Source organism: Musa acuminata, chromosome BXJ1-2 (genome assembly GCF_036884655.1).
Source record: "Musa acuminata AAA Group cultivar baxijiao chromosome BXJ1-2, Cavendish_Baxijiao_AAA, whole genome shotgun sequence".
Lineage (NCBI taxonomy): Eukaryota > Viridiplantae > Streptophyta > Magnoliopsida > Zingiberales > Musaceae > Musa > Musa acuminata.
Window position 1 is genome coordinate 20,280,222 of NC_088328.1, and position 12,952 is coordinate 20,293,173.

The window sequence follows — 12,952 nt, forward strand, 5'->3', positions numbered from 1 at the left end:
GGGGTACTCGGTTTCACCCATTCTCTTAAGAGTTGAGAAGGCAAAGGTTACTTGACTTCGCCCGCCTCCTCGAGGTTGTACTTCATGCATCGAGCTGGTTACTAGCCTTCGCCTGCTCTTTGCTCACACTTCTGAAGCACTTGAAGTGTTTGCACTCCTTGCGTTGAGTTAGCTACTGTGATTCACCTTCTCAATGCCATCGAACTTCTGGAATGCGGGAAGTTTTCACCCCAACTTGGAGTAATTCTCTGATAGATGAGGTCGCCTCTGGGATTGTACCGTCTTCTCCATCAACCCTGCCGCCTACTCCACTGAGTAGCAAAGGTACAACATCGCGTACTGCCTGCTTCGTTCCTTGGTCGTGCACTCTTGCATGACCCGAAGTCCTTCACTTACGGCTATCTTGATGAGAAACTTGTTGACACCGGTCTTATGAAGTTTCTTGGCCTCTGCCCTTCAGCCTTGTCTCGGTATTTGGAGATTGCCTCTGCATGCTCCACCTCCTCGGCCCCTTTCACGACCAAGCGCTCTCCCTCCATGAGAGCAAGGGATCAATGATTTGCACGGAAGTCCCGCCTCTGCGGTACCATGGCGCTGTAATGCCCATGGCCCTACTATCCGTCGCCTCGCATCTGCATCCCTTTTCTTCACGATCAGTAGACATGTCTCCGTGGCACTCCTCTGAGTCCACCTCCATTCTAACTGATGCTTGATTTTGGGTAGCTAAGTCCCTCTGGACTCGTCGTCGCTTCCTCGCCCCTTTCGACCCCCTGCTTCAACACCTCCGTGTTCTCCAAGCAGCTCCTTCTGGTCGATGGAAAGACAGACTGCACTCCCATGCATGGCCTCTGCCATCGCATTGTAGGGTTTGCACCGATTCTGTTCTCCTTAGCTTCCTTGGTAGCAACGTTCGCTTACTCGGCCTTGTCCTCTGACTTGCCGGGCTCCCTTAAGCGAATATGAGCTCTGGAGCAGTCCAACTCTCCAGCTGCTTTGATCATACCTCTGCATGATCAAGTCCCTCCCATGGGACTCACTGGTACTTGCATTCGAACTTTTCCCTTGGTGGAACCCAGCCCCCATATGCTGATGACCAAGGTTTTCATCCGATGCAAAATTCGATGCACGCCCGGAAGACCCGCCTCTGTGGTACCATGGCCTTCACTCCTTGAATCCATAGCCCTTCTTGTCGTCGTGTTGTTCACCGAAGTGGAGCTCCCAGTAGCTCCCGATCATACCTCCATATGATCTCATCCCTCACGGGACCAGGTTGTGTGTATCGCATTGCCACGAACTGTTCCACCACGATCCGCTGCACCATGTCGGCTCCTGGTGACATCTCCATTGCATTCTGATCCTTGTGGAATAAACTCGAATTGTGAACCCTCCATGTGTGGCCTCTGCCAATACATCGCAGGGTCTCTTCCACCTTCGATTTTGTTCGCTCCTTTGGCAATCGACCTTCATCCCCCCACTCTTGGGTCACACCTAGATGAAGCACCGCTCTAGGACAATCCGTCGCCTAGTAGCTCCCGAAGTCCACCGACTTCGCTGTAATTTGTGCACCGTTGCCTGGATCCTGGGCCTCTGCCCCTACCAGCACAATCTCCGCTGCGCACTGCTTCCTTCATAGCAACTTGAATGGCAACACTGTGGCATATTCTTCAAGAGTACCCGCCTCTGCGTCCTCTTGCCCCGTGCTAAGGCCTTCTGAACCCAACTTCACCTCCGCAAATTGAGTCGCCTTAGTTCCTCCCCCAAATGCTTCTCCGAGATAAGGTGCATGTGCCCCGAAGCTCCCTTCGTCTTTGGCACCATGCAAGATGAGTCCGCTCCGTCAGAAAGAAGGACCCATGGAACAACATGATCCTACTCTTGCCTCTGCAAGAGTTCATGTCCTTGACCTCTGTCTAAGGAAAGCACTGTGCCTCTGCTCCACGTTCCAACTTCTATGCTGGCTCCCTTCGTGCGGCTTGAGTACTTCACCAAGTTACACCCAAGTTGCTCCGCTCCTCGTTTCTGCATTGAGTCGATGGTGGCCCTCGTGCCCACCATTCCACGGGTCAACCCTCCCTTGATCTCGCAATGCATCCACCAAGTGTGCCTTCATTTGTGTTGCTCCCCCACTTGATCTCGCAATGCATCCACCAATGCATTCTCTCAAGCGAGATCATACGACGACTCCTCGCCGCTTTCTCAGTCCTCAACATGTGAAGTCCGTCTCACATGATTCTCCCTCTGGAGAGCTGAGACTTATCCCTCCTGGATAACTGTCCCATTGGAGCAACATCTCTCTTCGTTTCGGAGACCACCATCCCCTTGGACTACTCCGATCTGCTGAACAAACTGTGCATTGTTCTGCCTCCTGCAAACGCACTTGCTAGATTGCGACTCCCCGTCAATACAGCCCCCACTGCACCCCTCAAGGTCTAGCAACATGCTGAACTCATTGCACACTTCAGCCTCCTACGGACGTATCCTTCACATGCCGAAGAGAAAGTTTCAATGCTCCATGGCGCCGAGTCTCGGCCGCCTTGGGATGGCCACAAACACTCCATCGTTCGCACACAAGCCCTTGCGTGAGTACCGAATTCTTTGAGTTAGCAATTCCCCTCACCTCTGTGAGCTTTGCATAACTCTTTCGATCGCTGAACAACTCATTCCACCTTGCATGGTCTCATTCTTCCAAGCGCCTCGCTTGCCTAGAGCACCATCAAGTATAGTTGTCAACGTTGAGCCGTAGCTCAAACTCAGCCACCCCAACCTTTGTGCGCTCCACATTCTTCCAAGCTTGCCTGTTCTCGTGGTGCCACTTGCGCGAAGGGTTGGCCATTCCTCTGAATGCCAATGCCAGATGCCCGCTCCTCTGAGCGACTCTTTTCCCTACATCTCCATGCCCGTTTTCCCTCAAACGGACGCGCGTGTGCTGACTGCCCTCGACGCAGCCCCGCTAGGTCCCCCACGTTTGCATGCTAAGTGTTTCTATGAGTGCTTGTCCCGCTCTGATACCATATGACACGGACTTAGCTGGTTTTGCCTAAGCCGTGCGGCACCCTTGCGTGTCCGTCCGCAAAGGTCAGCCTCCCCGAATCCTCCCATTGTCCCTTAGGACCAACAAAAGAGAGAACGGGTTAAAGAGAACGCCTCAATCGGGATCCACAAGCAAACATGTCCGAAAAACACTTCATAGACAATGCAAATTACAAACAGACTTTACAAGCTCTGAACAGTGGCACAACAAATGGTAAAATGGTCCATTACAGACCGAAAAGCTCTCGCACGTGTCTACATGACACAACCTTTATTTACAAGCCTAAAGAGGCCACCAACCCAACTAAAGTGGAACTATTAAGCCTTCGGCCGCCCCTCTACATTCTGTACAAGGCATGAACATGCCAAAAGACACGGACATACATAAGCATTACATCAAACACCCTGTTTCGAAGTTTGTCCGTGACAGAACGTTCGGACTTTCGATAAACTCTCGAACTCCCAACGAAATCGCGTCCTTGACTCCGGGACTTCATTTTGCTTCATGCCTTGCTATCATAGTTAATCCTGCATATATAAAACACACTTCGATTTAGACAATTAATACTAAGCATTAATCATGTTGTCCGACATGTCATTGGTCTCTCGACGCTTCGTCTGATTCTTCGGCGCATTGTTCTCTCTTGCGGCCTATTGCCTAATCGGTTAGTTGACTCCGTAACACCGATATCCTTGGCGCAATATTCGCTCTTCTTGGCTCGATGCCCGAATCCACGGTCCAAAAGCCTTCTGTCGATACGTCGACCAATCCACCGGCTCGACATCCAATCTTTTTTCTTCCGGCACAATATGATTCTTCCTACTTTAATTGTCTCATCTTGATCGAAGCATCCCGTGTCACTAAAAACGCAGATCAAATCATAAACAATTATCAATTGCTTTCATCATCAAAATACGAGATTCAACAATATTAGAGTTGGGCTAAGGTAGTGGAATGTTAAAAGATTTTGATAAGTTTTTGGTGGCTTGACATGATATAATTGTAAAAATACGTAATGGCTTATAATATATTTTTAAACAAATCCGAATCAATATTTCTTGTAAAAGTTAAAAGACCTCTAATATTTGAAAGTTTAGAATGTTAAGTTTTGAAGTTTTCTATTATTATGAATTTATAGTAAATTATTAGTTTGGTAATTATGTAAATTCTTGTTCTTGTGGTAAATTCTTATTCTTATACTAAGGATTTTATAAAATTATCGAGTGATATGTTGAATAATTATAACTTGCAAAGGTTTTATAGATGTAAATGAGAATTTAATATTTTTAGTGTATATATATATATATATATATACATATATATATATATATGTATATATATATATATAAATATATATATGTATACATATATATATATACACACACACATATATATATATATATACATATATATATACATATATATTTATATATACATATATATATATATACATACATATACATATATATATACATATATATATATATACATATATATATATATACATATATATATATATACATATATATATATATACATATATATATATATACATATATATATATATACATATATATATATACATATATATATATATACATATATATATATACATATATATATACATATATATATATATACATATATATATATACATATATATATGTATATATATATATATACATATATATATATATATGTATATATATATATATATATATATATATATATATATAGTGTTAGAATTATAGAGAGTATATCTAGTGAGTTTGTTTATTAGTTTAGGATTATATTAATTATTCACAAAGTCCTTACAATTTTACATTAATCAATATATAAACTTATTAGTTAGTGATGTCATAAACCTTCTTAGTATATGTTATATACCTATTATATTTATCTTGATTGTAAAATATTAAATAAAATTAATTATAAACTTAAGCTCTGGAGATAAGACTTATATTAAATATGATTAAGACTGAATATATAAAATATAATCTTAGTGATTTTAGAATTAGATAAAAGAATATAGTTAAATTGGATGGACAAAAGTAAAAAACTTAAGAAATCTTAGATCAATTATTCAATAAGATGAAAAAGATCGATGAATATATTATTCATAGAGTAAAAATATAATTGTTAAAATATTGAGGGAGTCTTATGTAAACATTACATACTTTAAAATTAAAAGAAAAAAAATTATTAAAAAATATGAGATCAACAATACTTATATAAATGTTGGACAATTAAGAAATAATATATAAATGTTACGATGAGAATATTAAGATACATGTGTGGAGTTAATATGAAAGATAAAAAAATATTTTTATTTATGAATAATTAGATATTATTTTGACAAACGATAAAATAAGAATATAACGTTTAAGATGACATGATTATGTGTTTAGAAAATATTCAAATATGATAGTAAAAAAAATTAAATAATTAATATTAATGAGAGGAGCGGTAGATGAAGACCTAAAAAGATTTTAGAAGAAACTATAAATAAAAATTTAAATATTCTAAATTTAATTAAATATTTTTTTTAATAAATATTAATGATGATAAAATATTTAAATAGTTTATTTCAGATAATTAGAATTTATGATTTTGTTATTATTGTTATTGTATATGTGTGCGTGTATACGCGTGTGGTCGTGGATGGCTTATGTGTCTTGGCGAGACTGGGAACACGACATATGTCAGCCGGAGCATCGACTACGCCTTTTATGACGTTCGGTTCATTCACCTTCGTGAAGGAATGGCCTCTGCAGAGTCCTGCTCGCTGTTTTTGTCGGGACAGGAATAATTGACAACGTTGTCTTCCACCACGTGGAGAAATGATGCATATTCGTGGTTGTGTGTTGTACGTGCAAGATTTTATTGGGTGGCTCATCTGTCTTGGTCGTGTCTGGGAACAGCGGTTTAAGATATATTAGTCGCAGGATTGACGTCGTAAATGCCTTTTATGACGTCAGAATAATACTCATTCGCGGAGGAATCGTCTCTGAAGAGTCCTGTTCCCTGGTTTTCCCGGGACGGGAATAATAACAGCATTGTCTTTCCACCATGTGGAGATTGATGCATGTTCGTGGTTGTGGATTGCGAATCCTGTTCCCTGTGTTGGAGGACGCAAGGAATCGGTGAGCGAGAATGCTTCCGGGCTCGTGATCTCGAAGCACTAAGACGCTTTACTTCCTTCTTCAAAGCCACGCCATCACCGTCCATCATCCTCTCAACGGATACAAGCTAACCCAATTTTCTCCACTTACCTAAAGGCACCTGTTTCACGCGATCCACCGCTTTATAACATGGCCGCCTCCGCCGTCCCACTCTTCTCCACCGGCCCCACGAACCGTCTCCGCCACTGTACGCAACTTCCGGTCTCTAGGCTCCCGGCGATCCCCCGAGTTGCCTCCCCGTGCGAAACCCTTGCTCCGGCGACGAGGATCTCCCTCTCCACCGCAACCGCCCCAACTCACCTCCGATCCCACCGTAGGCCGACGTCCCCGCCTTCCGCCATGGCCTCCAAGGCGACCTCCGCCGCGTCTGCCGCGAGCGGGAAGCAAGGATTGCTAGTGTTCGACAGGGAGGAGGTGCTCTCCGTCTCGCTGGCGAAGTACACGGCGGAGCTGTCGGAGAAGTTCGTTCGCGAGAGGGGGGCCTTCACTGTGGTACTCTCTGGCGGATCTCTCATTATGTCCCTCAGGTTTGGAGCTTAATTCTCTGCAGATTTTGGATATTATTTTAGGGGGTTTGGTGGATTTTTGCATGGAGGAACACCCACAAAAAGAATATTTTGTAGGAAATTGACGGAATCTCCGTATTTGGAATCGGTGGATTGGGCTAAATGGCATGTATTCTGGGTGGATGAAAGGGTGGTGCCGAAGGATCACGAAGATAGCAACTATAAGTTGGCGTTTGATGGATTTCTGTCCAAGGTAATAAAATCCTAACAAAAAAAACCCTTTTTGTTATTGTTTTAGTGGATAGGTAGCAATATTTGGCGTGGAAGACGTGGCTTGCTGGGCTCGCTGTGACTTCTCCCTTGATCTGTGGTTCTCATGTCTTATGATAAGTTTCTTCGCTCATTAGATAAAATGGATACAAATCTATACTGTTAGCTTGAATTGCTTGTAAGTTCTGCAAAATTTATAGGTTGATTGATGAATTATGTTGTTGGCTAGTTTGCAAGAAAGATCAAAATCATACGAGAGTAGATAACAAGAACTCTGGAATTAGGAATAGAACAAGTAATTGCTGGTTGATTAGATCAAGTTTTTGCGGGTAATATATGCATTTTGATGCTTTGGTTACTTAAGATAAGCAAGTATCAATGTGACATATCAGTTTTTCTTATATTCTTGATATTTTAGAAAATTGCATGGGGATCATTACTCATTGTTCGTTCCTCAAATGACAGGTCTCAATTCCACCAGGTCAAGTTTATGCCATCAATGATGCCTTATCAGCTGAGGGTGCTGCTGAAGATTATGAGACTGCCTTGAAGCATTTGGTCAATGTTGGTGTGGTGGCAGTGTCATCAGTGACAGGATACCCAAGATTTGATCTTATGCTGTTGGGGATGGGACCAGATGGTCACATTGCTTCTCTTTTTCCTGGCCACCCTCTCCTTCATGTGACAGAGAAATGGGTAACGTTCATAAAGGACTCCCCCAAGCCACCACCGGAGAGAATCACATTCACATTGCCTGTAATTAACTCATCCGCTTATATTGCAATGGTGGTCACTGGAGCAGGGAAAGCTGGTGCTGTGTGTAAGGCTCTTGGAAGTGAGAAAAGTGCATCTGATTTGCTACCTGTTGAGATGGCTTCCCTTGAAGATGGGGAGTTCACTTGGTTTACTGATAAAGCAGCAGTCTCAATGCTTCAAGGTAAGGCAAGCGTGTAGTCATGTAAGTTTCTGATAGATTCCATGGTCGTCTTTGTTTGAATAACTTGTCTGGAAGAGTTCATTTGTCCAGATGTTCTGAGTTGTCTTTGCACACTTCAAGTTTGGCCTATTTGTCTATAGGCATTAATGGACTATAAAACTTTTCTCCATCTGTCTTCTAAAACTTCTCTACTGTGTCAATCTAATAACCATTGGTTGTTGTTCGATCACTGAGTAAATAGTTGCTAGCCTCCTTGTACCTGTGAAATATTGTGTGATGCATGAGTTACAACTAACAGCATAATGGCATCTTTTATGTTGACATTTATTCTTTTAAAATTAGACTCTTAAGAATAGAGAAAATAAAAATATGTCTAGTAATTTGGTTATTTTTATTTATATATTTTTATTTAGGGAGTAGGAAATTATCCAGTTTTAGAATTTCATAAAGCAAAATATATTCATATTGAGTAACCATTCAACTGGAAATTTATGATGGTTGGTAGTCCATATCACAATTGTCAAACTTCCTAGACAATTATAGGGGGTAACACCTTAGAAATACATAAACTTGGTGGGTTCTTAGCAAAAATGGTGTATATGATACAGATTTAATAAAAAATAAGTGCAAATATTGTGGTGATTTGTAACTTGTAACTTATTGTAAGAGTATGGCATATTAACATGGGACCATTTTGTTTTATTTCTCTTCTGAATAAATTTTCACTAGTTTGGTGTTCTTTTTGCAAATGTTATAAGCTGCCATATAGTAACATCTTGAATAATGTAACATTAGTTATCAAAATTGTCAAAAAGAATATAAATGAAGGCATGCCAAAAAAAAAAATGAAAAGAAAGTTTTGAGCATGATTGGAGTTTCCAAGGGTTGATCAAAGATTTCGTTGATATATGGAAATTTTTATAATGATTGAAGAACTATCAAAGAAAGAATTGAAGCAGTCCAGTATGTTTTAGAAAATATTATTTGTCAAAAAAAAAAGGAAAAATATATCTTTCCTAGAGAAGAAAAGATGAAATTATTGATGTTTTGATTTATGAGTTGTAATTTTGTAAAACAGAAAAGTGTTCTCCTTGCCTCCTTATAATTTTTTCCATGCAAACTGGTTAATCCAATTATAGTACTAAGAAAAAAATATAGTACTAAGAATATTCAAATTTTCGTTGTGATGTCTTCTTATTGGAAGATGTCTCTTAAGGTACTAACACATGTAAAACTAAGATCGTAGGTACTAACTATAACAATTATAATATAATGCCATCCATCATGGTTAAAAAAACACATAACAAAGAGAATTAAACAATATTATTATTAATATTATTCATTGTGCATGTATAACAGCTATATTTTATTTGTAATTTGTTAAGGAAAAAATTATTTATACCTATTTCATTACTCAAAATGGTAATCATCCTGATCTTATAATCCAAATCCTAGTGTCACTTGTCAAAGATTAGTTGTGGCAGCTAGTGGGCAATCAGAAAAGAAATTAGGTTTTGAGCCGACTCCATGACCCATATTTTTCACTTGGTTGATTGAAACCTAAGAGTGACAAGCTCTAGGAGTATCCTCATCAAGATCATGTGATTATAATCTGTTTCTAAAATTGTGAATTATTTACCTGTTCTTAAGATTGGTTAATTGTTCAGCGCCAACCACCACCCTGCACCCCTGACCTGAACATATACAGATATATTATAGAGCTAGAGGCAATAAACTGCTAACATGTAGTTTATCTAATTTAGCATTTTACAAAATGTTTATTTCTGGAACTAGCAGATGGAACTTCTACTCACAGGACAACATGAAAAAATAAAGTTAACGTCTTCTCTTTCTAGCTTGGTTCAGCTTTTCATGCTTAGATGTATTAGTTTCATGATGAGTGCACCACTGCTTGTTGGTTGCTTGATATTGCTTCATTAATATAGCATGACAGAACTAATATTACCAAAAACTACATCTTGAGAGAATTTGGCTCTTGTATTAACAGTTCTTGTATATATGTTCACTTGAAGCTTATATGGATAAATTATCTAATAAGTAGCTGCTCTTTTTGTTTTGTGATTATGGAATGGTTTAAAAAAAAAGAGTTCTGTTTGTGTAAATTACACTAGTTATTTCCCCCATGTCATTTCCTAATAATAAATTTCAGTTGATAGAGCTGGCATACGCATATGATACGACAATCTGGGATGTGTGTAAAAATGGGTAAACAATAAATCTGCATGGTGGAGGCAAATTATTTGAAGCATTGATAAAATTAGTCATAGCACCAGACTTGAGCTTTAAAAAGAAGTAGAATGACAATGTTGGTTAATGTTTATTGCTACAGCATGGAAGTTACAGTTGCACTATGATCCTTTCTTGTGAAGGTATTTCCGTTATCAGCCTTCTATGTAGATTTGGATTAGGCATTTTAACTGAAAGGTATAAATTTTTCTAAGCAGTGATTAGGCCTCTCTGCTGAATATGTATTTATGATGCGATTCATTCATTTCGAGCAGAAAGTTATTTCTTCAAGACTGAGTGCTGAGGAATTTTGTTTCGGCAGGGCAGTGATTCTAAACTGTGATTTTTATGTTTATGCATTTGATGCCTATGTTCCTTTTCATTGAAACAAATATGCTAGGCAAGTTATATTGGGTTTACTCACTGTCATTTTGCTATCCACTTTCTGGTATTTCAAGTTTTTAAGCCTCCTCTACAAAAATATGAAGTTTCACTAAGTTTACACTTATTTATGGTTCAAGTTGTATCTTGTGCTGGGACATATCAGTTGAGCAGATTGAACCATGGTTGTAGATTAAAGTTTGATGGGATATCCGACTTGGTGTTATAGTAGGTGAATGTCTGATGCAACTGTAGAAGCTCACATCTTATTCTTTGAAGGTCTTTGAGCTGAAGCATACTACCAGGGAGAACTATTTGCCATTGACCAAAAGCAGGAAGATTTATGGACTAGGACACATACAGAATCACAAAAGAAGTCACTTCAATTATCATGATTCAACAGATGGCTAAAGATGTGCCAGATGCAGGGGATAGATAGAAAACAGTTGTGTACATAAACTCAATTGGAATTTGGATTCTAAACCTAGATTTTTCTCTTAAGAAACATGGGAGGCAACAAAGATTTGACAAGGTCACTATGTCTGGTGTGATCAGGTCAAGTTGTATTCCTATTTTGTAAGCTTGATTGAGGAATGTTCAGGCTGGACAATGGTGGATGAAATCAACGAGTCATAATAGGTCTACAACTATGACAAGCATAAATATTGCAAGTGGTTGTTGCATTGTTTAGAGACTTGTATGTATGTTTGTTCTTTGATAGAGACGAAGGTCGGTGCCATATGAGGAAGGAACAGACTCCATAATTGTCTGGACTAACATACAAGAGAACATAGACATGGGGGCAATTTGGGAGAAGACAACACGAGAGGGATGTGGGCCAATGGGATTGATGTTCTATTAATTTTATTAGGTCTAAATCATTGATACAAAATGCTTTGCTTTGCTTTGCTCTTAGAGATGAGATTAAACTAGAATGTTATTATATCTAGAGAGCTCTGATACTAAGATTCTAGTTGTAGTTGCTATAACAATGTAAGATTGATCCATTCATCTGGGATTTCATCGATAAGAAGTAATTAGTTATTTATTTTTATATAGGTATTAAGTTTGAGTACGGCTTCATCTTTTTTATTTTTAAATCCCAACTCTAAACTGTGAAAAAAAATTAGTGAAACATAACAAATGATCAATTGAATTTTTATCCAACTTTGTAAATTTAGAATTGCTCATTTTTGTTTGATTTTGATCCACTCATCTCATATAGTGATTCTTTCTTGAGTTCTGGTCGAAGCAGTAAGTTGATTATTAGTTTTTATTTTTATTTTTATTTTATTTTATTTTATTTTAAAAATTATTAAGTTTAAGTAGGATTCAATCTTTTTTTTTCTATCCCAACTCTAAATTATAAATTAACTAGTCATTCACTAAGCATAACAATTATAACAAATGATCAATCAGAATCACAATTGCTCAATTTTGTTCAATTTAATGAAAAAATAATAAAATAATTTATAAATTTGATATAATAATTGACTCATTAATTTGGTTAAATTTAAATTATTAATTATAATTTTTAATCTTAAATTAATAATAATATACTCATTAGAGTTTTAGTTTTTGACTAAGTCAAATAATAATAGATATTCGGTGACATGTAACGGTTAACAGTTAACTATATATTATCTCCTGAGTATCTCGATCTCTATATTTTTAAAAGTTATATTGAGATCTTTATACTTATGGAAGTGAAATATTTAATCTTATTTCTCCTTCTATTGTTGACTCCGCTGATGAAAATATCATAGGGTTTACCACTAAGCATGTGCTGACTCTGTCTCATTTCAATTTATCACTAAGCTCGTATGGTATCCAAAGTTGATGACATGAGAAGAAATTAAATTAAATGTTTCAGTCTCATAAGTATAAAGATCTCAATATAATTTTTAAAAATGTTAGGATTGAGATATTAAAGGTTATTAATTATAAAGATATTAGTTAGATATATTCTTTAGTTGTGAATCTTGACGGTATACAGGATGGTCGGCTCATGCCGTTGGATTGGATTAGATCTAATTGGATATCTGGTGGTAAGCCCAGATAGAGAAACATCAACGCGCTCAACATACTCAGTTCCATAACAAGACTGCATTATCCGTATGTATTTAGATGTGCGCGGGTATCGGAGGCGCAGGGTTGACCATCGCTACTGGCTCCAAGCTGTAAATGAGATTTAAGTGGATTTGCTCAACATCAACATCCTATTCGTGTCGGTCAGTGGTAGGTTCTGGAAGGGGGATGTGATATCGTCTCACGTCACATCCTATGCAAAGCTTTTACCTCCGGGCAACACTATGGGCCACCTCACAAAATGCACTCGATCACATCTTCTACAGCCTCCACCAGGGAATTGTTCTCTCTCCCTTCACATCCTGATGAC

The 12,952-nt window shown here is 38.5% G+C and overlaps 1 protein-coding gene across 1 annotated transcript; it reads left to right on the forward strand.

The window, feature by feature from the left end:
* The first annotated feature begins 6,327 nt into the window (after nucleotides 1-6,327).
* Nucleotides 6,328-8,150, forward strand: LOC135597456 (probable 6-phosphogluconolactonase 4, chloroplastic). The gene is made up of 3 exons (XM_065090420.1): nucleotides 6,328-6,740; nucleotides 6,837-6,972; nucleotides 7,455-8,150. Exons 1-3 carry the CDS (start codon nucleotides 6,343-6,345, stop codon nucleotides 7,941-7,943), a joined length of 1,023 nt encoding a protein of 340 aa, XP_064946492.1. The 5' UTR covers nucleotides 6,328-6,342; the 3' UTR covers nucleotides 7,944-8,150.
* Nucleotides 8,151-12,952: the final 4,802 nt, after the last annotated feature.

Bases quoted from the DNA above. Each gene is read 5' to 3' on its own strand.
- LOC135597456 (XM_065090420.1), top strand. From the start codon at position 6,343: ATGGCCGCCTCCGCCGTCCCACTCTTCTCCACCGGCCCCACGAACCGT. The intron at 6,741-6,836 runs GTTTGGAGCTTA...AATATTTTGTAG, and splicing joins TCTCTCATTATGTCCCTCAG to GAAATTGACGGAATCTCCGT. The intron at 6,973-7,454 runs GTAATAAAATCC...CTCAAATGACAG, and splicing joins TTGATGGATTTCTGTCCAAG to GTCTCAATTCCACCAGGTCA.